This window comes from Polypterus senegalus, chromosome 10 (genome assembly GCF_016835505.1).
Source record: "Polypterus senegalus isolate Bchr_013 chromosome 10, ASM1683550v1, whole genome shotgun sequence".
NCBI lineage: Eukaryota > Metazoa > Chordata > Cladistia > Polypteriformes > Polypteridae > Polypterus > Polypterus senegalus.
In genome coordinates, this window is record NC_053163.1 from 143720189 (window position 1) to 143736080 (window position 15892).

General features: G+C 39.5%; 1 protein-coding gene across 1 annotated transcript in view; it reads left to right on the top strand.

The window, feature by feature from the left end:
* The first annotated feature begins 1294 nt into the window (after positions 1–1294).
* map2k2a (mitogen-activated protein kinase kinase 2a) overlaps positions 1295–15892 on the top strand; it is a 48059-nt gene continuing 33461 nt past the window's right edge. Inside the window, exons 1-4 of the mRNA XM_039766932.1 lie at positions 1295–1884; positions 8715–8925; positions 9037–9183; positions 9554–9631. Coding sequence (XP_039622866.1) covers positions 1787–1884; positions 8715–8925; positions 9037–9183; positions 9554–9631 — 534 coding nt within the window. The 5' untranslated portion in view covers positions 1295–1786. The remainder of the gene's footprint in view (positions 1885–8714; positions 8926–9036; positions 9184–9553; positions 9632–15892) is intronic.

The following is a 15892-nucleotide window of genomic DNA, read 5'->3' on the forward strand; positions in this document are numbered from 1 at the left end:
CTAAAGGGGTTCTGCGGCCACAAGACTGCCTAGCCCGCACTGGGCATTCTAACATAAATGATCTAAATCAGTCCTTATTGTTTTCAGGCTTCCCATGGAAGAATCAGATGATGATGGTCATGTGGACATCTGGCCTTCGATCCATTAATGTAAGCACTTCACGGTGCCTTACACTAGATGTTACACTAGATAGGTAATCCACGTGATTAAAGCAGTTCCTTTGCAGAGATGAGGTAATCCACGTGATTAAAGCAGTTCCTTTGCAGAGATGAGTGCTATTGAAGAGCGACAGGGATGCCAAAATTCATGGGATAGTAGTGTACTGGCAAGCTCACCAACTCCAGAGCCTAGTCACTTTTCAACTTTCCCTTCCCCATTTTTCAGGACAGGCTGAACAGATGAGGGACACTAAGTGGCCACCATGCCCCAAGCAGTCATTCAGTTCGCTTATGCCGTGGACTAACTCTGCTTCTACCTCAACAAAACATTATATTTCTTAGAAACACCCCGAATTAGGGCGATTTAAGACTTTGCGATTTAAGAAAACAAAATCCCCCAAAGGACAAATAAAGGTCTGTCTATCTACCTATATATGTGAAATGAAAAAAAGATTTGGTAAGATCATAATAAAATTGATGAAATAATATTTGAAGGATCACCTGCAGCTATATATGTGCAGAGGTGTACACTCCTACATCAATAGATGTTCTGGGTCGTAACCGTCGCAATCCCAGGGGGGGTTACAGGAAGATGTATTTTAAAAATGGGTGGCGTCACACTACAAATCCCTTATGCTAATCGGGCGGCTTCTTTTTTGAAATGTCACTGAAAATCAGCGCGGGTTGTCGAAGCCAAAAATGACACGTCGACATTAAAGGTACAAATCACGGAGACATCTTTGAGGAAGTCCTGTCGATTTTTTTGCTCTTTACTATCGACGTGTCTTTGTGTCAATCAGTCGTATTACTTTATATAGCGTCATTCAAAGATCGCCTAATCTAGTCTCCGGAAGGAAGCGTACAATCTCATTTGCCCAGCAGTACTGTTTTTTCGCAATTCGTTAGTACAGTTTACCCGGAAGAGGTACTTTTATGTCCCTTCCGTAAGATTTAAGGTGGGTAAACTTGATGTTGTCATTTCACTCGTTTCAGCGATGCCACATATTTTTGGGTGACAAGCAGACAGTAAGTGGACTTACACACTTAACCTTCATCAAGGCGCTTTAAACGCTACTGTCCAGCAACTGCAACATGCACTTCAAAGCAAGTCTTCTCGCGAGACGTAGTAGTTCGGTGACGGTTTAACGCTGAACTCTCGCGAGAGTTTGGTGTAGCGAGGTGGTGGGGTGCCTCTGCCTGTTTCTCCTGTTGCTGCAGCCTCTGCCGCCGCTTACCGGAAGGAGAGCTAGCGGAGCGCCGCCCGGACCGAGCCTAGCCCGCCCGCAGAACGGCACCCACCGCGTAGGCCGAGCTGGGGCTCTTATTTCTGTCGACTGCAGTGAGGAGGCAGGTTGGTTGTGTTCTTAACGGAAAACCGACGAAAAGGTGACTAGCGGGCCATGCTGTGACACACCAACCTCGGCTGCCCGGCATGGACGACTAGTTAGCCCGCTGCAAGTGAAACCCCAGAGAGGGGGAAAAAAAATCACCGCCTAGTGAATCGCAAAGGAGTGGAGTAAAAGGAGGTAGAAAGAGACTGCTACTAAAAATACAGAAACAGTTCAACGCCCCTAAGCACAGATAGCGACAGAGCGAGAGAAAGAAGACGCCCGACAGATCAAGTCGATATGCCGATGAAAAAGAAGATCGTGCCGCCGGCACTCACCATCGGCCACGCTAGCGGGGAAGGCCACGGCCCTCCGGCAGTCACGGACACCGCTTCTGAGTGAGTATCATTTCGGACAGTGCCCGTGGTCGTTTGTGTGGATGAATGGAAGTCGTGTCTCCTTTTTCCCAGTCCATATTCACACATCAGATGGTCCAGAGTGGTTGGCAGTGAAAGAGTCGCCAATAATAGACATGGAAAGACTTGTTGCCTTATAAATTGCAGCGTTCTTATGTAACACAACGTAGCTGGGTAGATTAATGTAACGCCTCTGCATTTACTTTAATGCTGTATGCCTATACATATTTTTAGTGTGGTTAAGGAAGTTCAGAGATATGGAATAGCTAGCTATATTCATAGCATATCGCATCTGTTATTCCTCCAAACCCCCCTTCCCCATCAACCCTACCACACCCCACAAGCTCTCCCCCAAGCTCTTGCACCTCAAAGAGCTTGTAAACTCACCTATCTGGGCAAAGTGGTGGCCCTTCTGTCATCATAGAGGAGATAGAAATACAGAAGCAAGTTCTTCTGGCAATACCTAATGCTGGTTAGCTAATTCAACCATACATAGTGAGATACTGAAAGAAGCTTTAGCTTCATCAAGTCAGTTTTATTTGTCACATCAATTAAAAGAGACTTAGAGAGGCCTAATTGAGCAAGCTTTATTCTAGCGGTATTGTTTGTGGATGAAGTATTACAGGACAGAGGTACAAAATTGATTGTCACAAACGAAGAGCTCAGAATGAAATACAAGCTAGTTACAATTAATTGCTTGGTTGCAAAACCAATTAGCAAACGTCATTGAGACAGAAATTCACTAAAGAGTCTTCAAGTACTTCTTAAACACACTGAGGGAGTCAGATTTTCAAGTGGAGGTGTGTAGCTCATTCCACCAGCCAGGAGCTAAACAAGACAGTCTGGATTGAAATTTGATAAGACGCTGAGGTGGTATCTCCAGATGCCATTCTAACAGCAGATCTGAGTGGTTGAGAAGGAGCATAGGACCCCCACAAGTGTCTTTGTAAGTGGTGATCTCTTGACTGCTCTGTAGGCATCAGGGATTTGGATGTTATATGTGCTGTTACAGGGAAATGGTGAAGACCAACATGTGCCCATCTTGGCTGATTGAACACCAGATGTGCCGCGGCTTTTTAAGACATCAGGCTGTGGCTTGGTGGCACATGCCAGTACACCAGCAAGCAGCAACTTGCAGTAGCCCCAGACGTGACTAGACCAGAGCCTGGAGTAGAATTTGTGTTGCTTGTTCTGTCTGATTTACTCTGACCTTGCAGATATTGTATGGAGTCAATCTTCAAGCCTAAGAAACCATAGCAACATTGTCCCTGAAGGACAGCTGGTCATCGATCACCACCCTAAAATTGCGTATTGACTTGGTTCATGTTAGGACAGAGAAAGGGTGCTGAATAGATGGACGAGCTGTGATGGCAAGGAGGTCTGTTTTTGCCAGGTTGAGCTGGAGATGGTTTTCTTTCATCCAGTTTGCAATTTTAGTGAGGCATGCAGAGACTGCAGCTGTCACTGCATGGTTTTTGTGGAGGTATGAAAGGTACAGCTGCTTACCATCAGCATAGCACTGATAAGAAAAAAATCATGGGATTTACTGGTGGCTGGTGAAGAGTTGTATAGGCAAGGAGAGGACCTATCGTCGATCACTGGGAAATCCCTGTGCTTGCATAGCGTACACTTGACCTCTGTCCTTGCCAGGTCACAAAGTAGGATCTACTCTACAGGTGGGACACTAAACTTCCTTAGGGCAATCCTAGTGATGCCAAGATCAGAGAGGGTGGCAGGGAGTATACATAGTACAATATGTAGGTAAATGCTTAGTTGTTGAACTCCTAAGACTCTGCATTAGAATAATTTAAAAAGACAAAGAATGGTTAATATTTAACGCTATAAATGTACTGTAAGAATATAAAAGTATTTAATAAATAAATAATAAAATTAACAATATGGCATCATGAAGCTCTAGGCTCTGGCCTCATTTAGGATGTGGATGTGCTGTGGATAGAAGTTTCTCCTCAGTTTCTCTTAACTGGTCTGTGGCAGTGTTAGTGCTTCCCTGAACACACTGCACAGAGAATAGGCCATTCTTGGGAAGGTTGGCATCTCTGATATTTTTCTTTTCCCTAGTCCAACAACACCTGCACTGGCAACCTGAAGGTTGCCAGTTCGAATCCCGTAAATGCCAATAGGGACTCTGCCCTTGAACAAGGCCCTTAACCTGCAATTGCTTGAGCACGTTGAGTAGTGAGAAAAGCGCTATATAAATGCAAAGAATTATTAACACTTAGTATAGATGTTCTCGAAGTTGGAAAGTTCACACCTAGTTTGCTTTCAGGTGACTGTACCACTCTCCACAGAGCCTTGCAGTGCGGCTGCATGTTGTTTCCAAGGCAGGCATTAATGCTTCTATTGGTGAATTTGTTAAAATTCATTAGTATCTGGGAGGGCAGTCTAAAGTCCCTAAGGAGTCTGATGTGATGATAATGTTGTTGTGCTGCCTTCACCAAGGTGCCAATGTGATTGGACCAGGTCAGGTCCTCTGTGATGTGGACACCAAGGTATCCTCTGTACTTTAGTGCTATTAATTTTGAAGGAGTTTTAGTGCCTCTGCTGTTTTCTCCCAAAGTTCACAAGGTCTTTTGTCTTGGTGATCTTATTGGACAAACTGATGTGGGGGGCTAAGGGAGCATTTGGAATGTAGTGTGCTGTGAATGTGTGCCAAACAGTGGACTAGTGCCATATCTGGAATTGGCTACTGTCTTGTGCTGTGTGACCCTGAACTGGAAGAGCAGGTCAGAAAAGGGCTAGATTTACGTATAGTTTCCAGTTGCATGTTTAACTGATCCAGACATGTTATTTAAACAATTTAAAATGACTTGTATTGACCACCCAGGAATATTCCTGTTGAACAGCTTTGCTATAAAGAAATGTGTTTTCAGCTCTCTGCTTATGTTTGAAATAATTATTTTGCCATTTTGCATATGACGTAATGCTTTGACATACTAGAATAATCCAAAAGAAACACTAGTGTCTCCCAGCATCCAAACTACTCTGCTAAGTTATACTGTAAGTAATGTTGTCATGCACTCTTATTTTCCATGAATTTCATGGACTTCTTTTTTTGAATATGCATGACTTTATGGAAATCGTTACAAAATAGCAAATTCTTTATAATTTGGTGTATTTCAGACAATATATTTAATTGATTTTAAGCTGTTACTTGAGTGCTTACATATTTACAGTCCAGTTTGTGAGCAAAAGCAGCACATTTCCCTTTACATTCAAATTTGTGATGACTGTTGTCTATTGAAGGTGGAATAGCAGTATATTTTTCTTGAATGTTGAATTTATTTTATAGAACATAATTCATTTCAAACATCAAAGAAATGCATGTTACAAGATTTGGTAACTTAAAATTGATTCAGTGTAAGTGTGTATGAGAGTGTGCCCAGCAGTAGACTGGTACTTGATCCAGGTTTGCAGTACAGTCATGGGCGAAATTATCGGCGCCCCTGGAATTTTCCCAGAAAATGCACCATTTCTCCTAGAAAATTGTTGCAATTACAAATGTTTTGGTATACACATATTTCCTTTATGTGCATTGGAACAACACAAAAAAACAGAAAAAAAGCCAAATCTGACATAATTTCACACAAAACTCAAAAACCAGACTGGACAAAATTATTGGCACCCCCAACTTAATATTTGGTTGTACGCCGTTTGGAAAAAATAACTTAAATCAAGCGCTTCCTATAACCATCAACAAGCTTGTTGCACCTTTCAACTGGAATTTCTGACCATTCCTCTTTTGCAAACAGCTCAAGGTCTCTCAGATTTGAAGGGTGCCTTCTCCCAACAGCAATTTTGAGATCTCTCAAGTGTTAAATCGGATCTAGATTCAAACTCATTGCTGGCCACTTCAGAACTCTCCAGCGCTTTGTCTTCAACCATTTCTGGGTGCTTTTAGAGTATGTTTGGAGTCGTTGTCCTGCTGGAACACCCATGACCTCTGGACAGATCCAGCTTTCTGACACTGGGCCCTACATTGTGCCCCAATATCTTTTGGTAGTCTTCAGATTTCATGATGCCTTGCACACAGTCAAGGTATCCAATGCCAGAGGCAGCAAAACATCCCCAAAACATCTTAGAACCCCTCCATGTTTGACTGTAGGTACTGTGTTGTTCTTTTCTTCATAGGCCTCATTCCGTTTTCTGTAAACAGTAGAATGATGAGCTTTACGAAAAAGCTGTACCTCTGTCCACAAGACGTTCGCCTCGAAGGATTTGGGCTTCCTCAAGTACATTTTGGCAAACTCCAGTCTGGCTTTTTTATGTTTCTGTGTCAGCAGTGGGGTCCTCCTGGATCTCCTGAAATAGCGTTTCATTTCGTTCGGATGTTGACGGATAGTTCGAGCTGACACTGTTGCACCCTGAGTCTGCAGAACAGCTTGAATATGTTTTGAAGTTGATTGGGGCTGTTTATCCACCATTCAGACTATCCTTCGTTGCAGTCTTGTATCAATTTTTTTCTTCCATCCACGTCCAGGGAGATTAGCTACGGTGCCATATGTTGTGAACTTCTTGATTATGTTGCGCACAGTGGACAAAGGAGCATGAAGATCTCTGGAGATGGACTTGTAGCCTTGAGATTGTTGATATTTTTCCCCAATTTGTGTTCTCAGGTCCTCAGACAATTCTCTGCTCTTCTTTCTGTTCTCCATGCTTAGTGTGGCACACTCAGACACACAACAGAAAGGTTGAGTCAGTTTTTCTCCATTTTAACTGGCTTCAGGTGTGATTGCTATATTGCCAGCACCTGTTTCCTGCCACAGGTGAGTTCAAATGAGCATCATATGCTTGAAATAAAACGATTTACCCACAATTTGGAAAAGGTGCCAATAATTTTGTCTGTCCTATTTTTGGAGTTCTGTGTGACATGATGTTAGATTTGGCTTTTTTTCTTTGTTATTTTGTGTCGTTTCAATGCAAATGAATGAAGTAAACAGGTATATACCAAAACATTTGTAATTGCAACAATTTTCTAGGAGAAATTAGGCATTTTCTGGGAAAATTCCAGGGGTGCCGATAATTTCGTCCATGACTGTATATATTCTGCTTTGTGCTTAATGCTGCCAGAAATAGGTACTGGCTTCTTCTGAATGAATAGGTAGGACCTAAACTGAGTCTCTCCTTATGGTCATAATCCATCACTTTCACGAACAGGCAGCTTAATGTGCTTATATTGTTTTGTAGTTTGCTGTACTTGTTGATATTTTCATCTTAAACCAGTCACCAGCTGTTTACTATATGGGAGACAAAGAGAAATCCACATTAACGTTTGTGAATTCATTAATTCAGCGTTCATTGGACAAAATGATAGAACATGCTTTCAAGTTTCAGCCTTTATCTGTTTTATGTGGGAAAGGACTGAGAATTAAGCTATCTCATATGTACACTTTAAGCCATGAATGTTCAATCCTGGTTTTTGAGGGGACCACCTTTGCAGGCTTCTGTTCCTGGCATGTTTTTAATTTAGTAACAATTGTTGCTATTAGTTTAGAGTGAGTTTTTACTTACCTTAGTAGTTGTGAAAAATGACTTCTGTTTTTTTCTGTGCAGTTTCTAAATATTTAATTCATTTGCTTATTAAGAATTTTATGTTTCTTTTTTCTATAACCTACTTTCTGTTGAAACTTGGGAAGACAATAATAAGTAATCATTGATAGTCAAACTTACTACCATTTTCATCTGTATTTGGGTTTATAATTAAACAGTTCTTTTAATAATAAATTTATACCCAACAGATTGAACAAATTATTTATGAGTTTAGGGATTCAGTTCTCTCTGGTCCATAAAGAGTTTTCTTACATTTGTACAAATTAATAATACAGTACAGGTAGTCCCCAGGTTACAGACATCCAACCTACGACTTATGAACGAGGACACAGCTGCGACGCATGCGCCTCAGTAACTGCTGCTCTGTCATCTTCGGCCTAGTGATGCTGCAAGTGGTGGCTGGAGGGGGACAGTTTCACTTCTTGTGCAGTGTAGTGTCCCTCGGGTGGCTCCCGGTGGCAAACGGTGACCTATGGTCCATAGTCACCGGGGCCACAGCTATAGCTCGTGTGCAGGATAATGGCTCGCTGCCCGCCCACTACTCCGCCGCAGCTACTGCTCCTGACTGGACGCAAGCTGGATGGAGTGGAGGGGGGCGTTTTACTGCCCGCCCAGCACACATGGCAGGTAATGCTGTAAGCGGTGACCCGATTGTGGCTGAAGGGAGGCCATTGAGGGTGAACGGGGCGGCGGGGGTAGTATTATAGTGTGCTTCAGATGGCTGCCTGTTGAATTGGGGTTTAGCGATTCACTACCCGCCTTTGGCCACACCATGTTTGTTCTCGGTGGGCGGACACTGCAGGCAGCATACTATAGTGGAGGTGACTGTGTGGTTGGTGAGTGATGAAGCGGCCAAGATTGGACACCCATGCAAGTCAGTGAACCATCTAGACTTTTCAGTCACATTTATCTAGACTTCCTTACACAGCTTTTGCTGAAAATAGAGATGACTTCATTCCTAGTTGCTTACTTATTGCAATTACCTTTTTTGGTTTTAGTGGCATAAAGGGAGGTGCAGGTTTTCTCATCATGATATGTGTTAGACTTGACCTGTTCATGTTATGGATGTGTTTAAAAAAAAAAAATTGCAACAGCCTTGCCAACCACCATACTTGTTTTTTGGAAACAGCATCACGGTATCTGTCTTTTCCATAATGGGTGGCCATTAATGTCTTAAGTTTAATGCTACCTGTTGTAGCACAAGGAGAAAATAGCATGATAGTGTTAATTGTCCCTTTCCATAGAGCTAATTTGGAGGCTCTACAGAAAAAGCTAGAAGAGCTTGACCTGGATGAACAACAGAAGAAGCGGCTGGAGGCCTTCTTAACGCAAAAAGCTAAGGTTGGAGAGCTAAAAGATGATGACTTTCACCGAATCTGTGAGCTTGGTGCTGGAAATGGTGGCGTGGTCACCAAGGTACGCCATAAGCCATCAGGGCTCATCATGGCAAGAAAGGTCAGTATGGAGATACATACCAAGTCAGCAAATCTCATTCATTTTTTAACGGGATGATTAATAAATAAATATATATGTATGTATGTGTGTGTTTTCTTTTATAATAAACAGCTTATCCACCTTGAAATCAAACCTGCCATCCGGAACCAAATCATCCGAGAGCTGCAAGTCCTTCATGAATGCAATTCACCATATATTGTGGGCTTCTATGGTGCCTTCTACAGTGATGGAGAAATCAGCATTTGCATGGAACACATGGTAAGGTGACCAAGATTTCTGGATAAATAGTCAGTTTCCATTGATAACAAGCTTATTGTATCTTTTCTAGTAACATGCCAACACTTTCAGTGTCACTCGATTTCAGAATTTGTAACATAACCCAAATCAAGCAAATGGCAATTTAATGATTTATTGTACAGCAAAAAAAGGCAATTGTTGGACAAAATCTGAAGACAACTGCACTTCAGGTATTAGAGACCAGTGTTTCTGTCAAAATCCTACTTTGCCACTTAACATAGAAACTGGCATTCTGATGTTAATTCTCTTTTTTTACTCCTATTGTGCATGTTTAATTTCCTCTTGGGATGAGACGATTGTTTTATTTAATACCCTTTTTCATTCTTCACAGGATGGAGGCTCTTTGGATCAGGTGTTAAAGGAAGCACGGAGAATTCCTGAAGAAATCCTGGGGAAAGTCAGTATAGCTGTGAGTATCTTCAACTTGTAGGATTTTAAAGTAAGAGGTACATGGCCTCAAGCACAACCAGCTTACAAAGGTTTTTGTCCCACATTGATTCTAATTTTGCTCTACGTGGGCATATTTCTAAAACTGCATTTTATTTAGTTGGAGGGTTTTATCTAGAGGTTTATACATCAAAACTACATATTGTAAGGGTTCTTTAAAAGCTTTTTTTAAATTATTTTATATACTTAAATAACAGACATTGCAGATGTGGGTGCAGCTTAGTTTTTTGCTTCTCTGTACATTTTATATTAATCTACTAAATCCTTCAATTTTTTTAAAGCTATAAGCATTATCTCTGTACTGAGTTCACCTTTCTGGTAGCGTAAAACCAGAGACATTTCTCTGTCCTTGTTTACTGAAAACTGACAGAGTCACAGCCCTGTTGTACTATGTGGTGTTATTTTGTACATTGACAACAAGGTCCACAGCTGTAGAATACTGAACCTCCAAACTAAAGGTTATGTTGTTGAAACTTGGCATTCTACCAGCAGAAGTGGCTTAAGGCTGGTTTCTACTTCTATGTAGAGTCAACAGCATAGCCGGATGCACACCTCCTTAAAAAGGTGACTATATATTCGATGTTGACCCTTTGCAGACTCCTATGACTCTGATTGGCCAGTTTGGTAACTACACATCTCCTGAAGTTTGGTAACTACGCATCTCCTGAAATGTGTTTCTGTTCATCTTTTGTAATTCTAAAGTAAATCTGGAGCAGAACACAGAAAGACTTGTCGAAGAAGTTAGAAAACATCCACATATATATGATACTTCATAACACTAGTAGTGTAAAATATTGGCTAACATCAGTTTGGAAGTGGGTAAATGTATATAAAGTGGAAAAAATATAAGAGATAAATACTTTCCTCCATTTGAAGAAAATGTGCAGCAACATGAGTGGTAATCCCGGAGAGCGAACAGTGTCTGCATTGTAATGGATCATTTGGTTTTCTTGCATGCTACTAACACCACCATCTGGCATTCGGGCATGTGCATTTAGCTTGACGCAAAAGTATAAATTAGCCTTTAGGAACAAAATATTGAAGCATTTTGAAGATATCAAAATTTTGTTTCCATATTCATGAGTTGTATACCTGTCAAGTAATTTGCCTTACTTAAGATCATACTGTAACATTGCCAATGTAAATTGATATGGCTGTTTTGTAGTTTATATTTTTAATACCATAGCCCTGTTTGAAATGAATGATGGTTTGTGTCAATGGTCTAAAGTTTTAGAACTGAGGTGGCCCTTCCTAGGACTGGTGGCTGTAGCCTTTTGTTCCAGTCAGTTTCTTAATTTGATTTTTTTTTTTATTTCTCTCTACTATAAAAAAAATCTTGAGACAAGACTATTTGTGAATGTAAATGTGAATTTCCCCTTGGGATTAATAAAGTATCTATCTCCAAGAGATTTTATCAAGTCCCGCCCTCCTCTCAACCATTTAGGGTTAATGGCCCACGCCCATGGTCCTCTCACCTTTTATTCATGTGAATGCTTTTGTCAGACACAACAATAACAACATTTATTTATATAGCACATTTTCATACAAATAATGTAGCTCAAAGTGCTTTACATGATGAAGAAAGAGGAAAAAAAGACAAAGTAAGAATTAAAATAAGAAAACACTAATTAACATAGAATAAAAGTAAGGTCCGATGGCCAGGAAGGACAGAAAAAACAACAAAAAACTCCAGACGGCTGGAGAAAAAATAAAATCTGCAGGTGTTCCAGGCCATGAGACCACCCAGCCCCCTCTAGGCATTCTACCTAACATAAATGATCAGTCCTCATTGTATTCAGGGTTCTCATGGAAGAACTTGATGATGACAGTCACGTGGCCTTCTGGCCTATAATCCATCAATGCAGGGACATCATGGTGCTTTGATTAGGTGGTGGTGCTGATCAAAACTGGAAAAAGAACAGAAGAGAGAGTAGGGGTTAGTACGGATTTTGGAGCCATCATGAATAGCAATGATAATTAATTGAATATACAGAGCATCAGGATTAAACTAAAATGAAGTTATGAGAAAGCCATGTTAAAGTAATGTGCTTTTAGCAGTTTTTTTTTTTTTTAAAGTGCTCCACTATATTAGCCTGGAGAATTCCTATTGGCGAGATTATTTAAGGCTTTGTAAACCATAAGCAGTATTTTAAAGTAAATTCTGCATGACACAGGTAACCAGTGTAGTGATATCAAAACTGAATAAATGTGCTTGGATTTTCTTTTCCTAGTTAGGATTCTAGCAGCTGCATTCTGCACTAATTGCAATTGATTAATGTCTTTCTTGGGTAGTCCTGAGAGGAGTGCGTTACAGTAATCTAGTTGACTGAAAACAAGCGTGATCTAATTTATCAGCATCTTTCAGTGATATAAGAGGTCTAACTTTTGCTATATTTCTTAAGTGAAAAAAATGCTGTCCTAGTGATCTGATTAATATGTGATTTAAAATTCAGGTCAGAGCTAGATAGATACTTTATTAATCCCAAGGGGAAATTAATAAATTAATAGTTACCCCTAAATTCTTTACCTCCGTCTTGATAGTTAATCCTAATGCATCAAGTTTATTTCTAATAACCTCATTATCCATTATTGCCAATCACTAAAATTTCTGTTTTCTCTTTATTTAGCTTGAGAAAATTACTACTCATCCATTCAGAAACGCAAGTAAGACATTGTGTTAGTGAATCAACAGAGTTGGGTCATCAGTTGCTATTGATAAATACAGCTGCGTGTCATCAGCATTGCTGTGGTAGCTCACGTTATGCCCCGAGATAATCTGACCTAACGGAAGCATGTAGATCGAAAAGAGCAGCGAACCCAGGATAGAGCCTTGTGGAACACCATATAGAATATCATGTGTCTGTGAACTATATAGTTATGCTTGCAAGTTTGTGAACCCTTTAGAATTTTCTATATTTCTGCATAAATATGACCTAAAACATCATCAGATTTTCACTCAAGTCCTAAAATTAGATAAAGAGAAACCAGTTAAACAAATGAGACAAAAATATTATACTTGGTCATTTATTTATTGAGGAAAATGATCGAATATTACATATTTGTGAGTGGCAAAAGTATGTGAAACTCTAGGATTACCAGTTAGTTTGAAGGAGAAATTAGAGTCGGGTGTTTTCAATCAATGGCATGACATTCAGGTGACAGTGAGCACCCTGTGTTATTTAAAGAACAGGGATCTATCAAAGTCTGCTCGTCACAACACAGGTTTGTTGAAGTGTATCATGGCACAAACAAAGGAAGTTTCTGAGGACCACAGAAAAAGAGTTATTGATGCTCATCAGGCTAGAAATAGGTTACAAAATCATCTCTAAAGAGTTTGGACTCCACCAATCCACAGTCAGACAGATTGTGTACAAATGGAGGAAAATACTGCATTCCAGCATAAGAACCTTATCCCATCTGTGAAACATGGTGGTGGTAGTATCAAGGTTTGGGCCTGTTTTGCTGCATCTGGGCCAGGACGGCTTGCCTTCATTGAGGCAACAGTGAATTCTGAATTATATCAGAGAATTCTAAAGGAAAATGTCAGGACATCTGTCCATGAACTGAATCTCAAGAGAAGGTGGGTCAAGCAGCAAGACAACGACCCTAAGCACACAAGCCCTCTACCAAAAAATGGTTAAAGAAGAATAAAGTTAATATTTTGGAATGGCCAAGTCAAAGTCCTGACCTTAACCCAATCGAAATGTTGTGGGAGGACCTGAAGCGAGCAGTTAATGTTTGGAAACCCACCAACATCCCAGAGTTAAAACTGTTCTGTACGGAGGAATGGGTTAAAATTCCTCCAAGCCGGTTTGCAGGATTGATCAAAAGTTACCGGAAATGTTTAGTTGCAGTTATTGCTGCAAAGGGGGTCACACCAGATACTGAAAGCAAAGGTTCACATACTTTTACCACTCACAAATATGTAATATTCGATAATTTTCCTTAATAAATAAATGAATGACCAAGTATAATTGTCTCATTTGTTTAACTGGTTTCTCTTTATCTACTTACAGGACTTGAGTGAAAATCTGTTGTAGGCTATATTTACAGTATGCAGAAATATAGAAAATTCCAAAGGGTTCACAAACTTTCAAGCATAACTGTAATTAACACAACTAACAAAGGACTAACACAGTTCCTGCACTCTCAGCGCTTATAAATTTTTACATTTTCCTCACATTTAAGTTCCCAATAAAAGAAGACTTATTATGTCTAAATCTTAATGAAGAATTTCATCCTGAAGGGTCATCAACAGAAGAAATGAGTACACAGAGAAAAGATGAAGTCAAACAAATTTACACGAAAATTATCAATCAGTTACACGACAAATTGGTTAAATTGTACCAATTGACTATGCTGAAACAGTTGGTGGTGATTGTGTGGAAGATGAAAACATCCCCTTACAATAACCCATATAATACCTATAACCGTTAACACCGCCCAGTCTTTCACCGGCCAAATTCCTGTTGAAAGAAGGATGTATCGTAATGTTATTGCGTAATTTATATATGAATGATGGGCTATACAATAGGACAATATTAGTTGTATTCAAAATTGGTTGAACAATTCTGACATGTAAAATTTTAACGGGTGACAAGAAAGGTAATTTAGTACATCATCCGTGGATAACTAAATTAGACACCAAAGGAGATCTTGATATGCCATGTGTATTAAAGTGTTAACAGCTTCCCAATAGTATAGCTTTTGCTATGACAATTAACAAATCACAGGGACAAATATTCGAAAAAGTCTGTTTATTTATTAGAGAGAAAGAAACAATATTCACCCATGGGCAGTTATACTTTGCATTATCACTATGTAACTCCAAACACAGAATCAAAATTCAAAGCAATATTGACGAAAAGTTCATTCCAAATAGTGTTATTACTGAAGTTTTACAGCAAAAGTGTAAGTTTAAAAAGTATTTGCATGTTAATTTCAAAGCCAAACAGAATGAAAACGTATAACTCAATGAATACCACTAACGCTTCATGAAACATAATTGTCTTTCAATGTACAGTATTACATTTTGCTGTTTTTTAAAAATAGGTCTATTATGTATGCGTTACAATTGTCATGAAAATAATCTGTTTAAATTGTACATCCGCTTACCCATACGCAAGATGTGGCTTTATGTATCTGTGTGCTGACTAAGGATTTATTTCTGTTACATTTAAAGCAAATATTATTACTCTCTTTTGGCAGCATTTTACTTATTAAGCTACCTGTTTTGGTTGATTAGAAGGCAATTAACCATAAATCACAATAGCAGCTAGTCCGCTTTAATGGTACCATCATTTGTTGTTTAAGTGTTCATTATTAACTGGCTGACTTTAATAAAATATTTTTTATAACCAAGAAAAACAAGTGATTAATCAGTTATAACACCCCCCCACCACCTTCTATTTTGTAGGTTTTTGTAGAACGTTAGATATCTACAGTAGGTTTAAAATAATTAAAGAGCATAATTTAATTGCTAATGATTACATGGAGTAGTCTGTAAGCTAAAATAATTGGTGTCCAATTAAAGCATTGCTTGGAGAGTAAGGACCAGTTTTGATCACCTGTTTTAAAATCATCTTCCATGCTCATCTACTAAAAAAAACCATAAGTGAGGTGGTTATGATATAAATAGTATTTGGTTTGTGGTGTTGACTGTGCAGCCTATTTTCAAATGTAGGGTAGTATCCTCAAGTGATTCAAACTGTACACCTCATACTCGGTAGTAAACTATCACTATAAGGCCAGAACAGCCAAAGGAGGTGCCTAGTCAGGGTCTACCTACGTAAGAGCCTTCATTTTGTTATAGAGGTGAAACACAGGAAGCCAGCAACCACTTTATACCCATTACTAACATGATCAATTCAGATATTGAAAGTATCACATTACTAATTACTAAACCATTCAAAATTCTCATTTCTAGTATTTTCATGAGTTTTCCTGCTCACGCCTATAACATTCTACACTCCAACTTCATTCACACCCTCTTTTAAACACTGGTTTAATTTGAACACTTAGCCTGCATTTAACTACACATAAACATTCCATTTGAGGCTTAATACAATATTGATCACTTTTGAATTTCATGTGAGACTACTTTTAAATGTTGTTCATTGTCGACCTTAATATGCCGACTGTATCTGCTATATGTACATGCGGTGAATTGGATTTGTTTTGCATTCTAGTCTTGTTCATTATTTTGCAAAATGCAGTGAAAGTA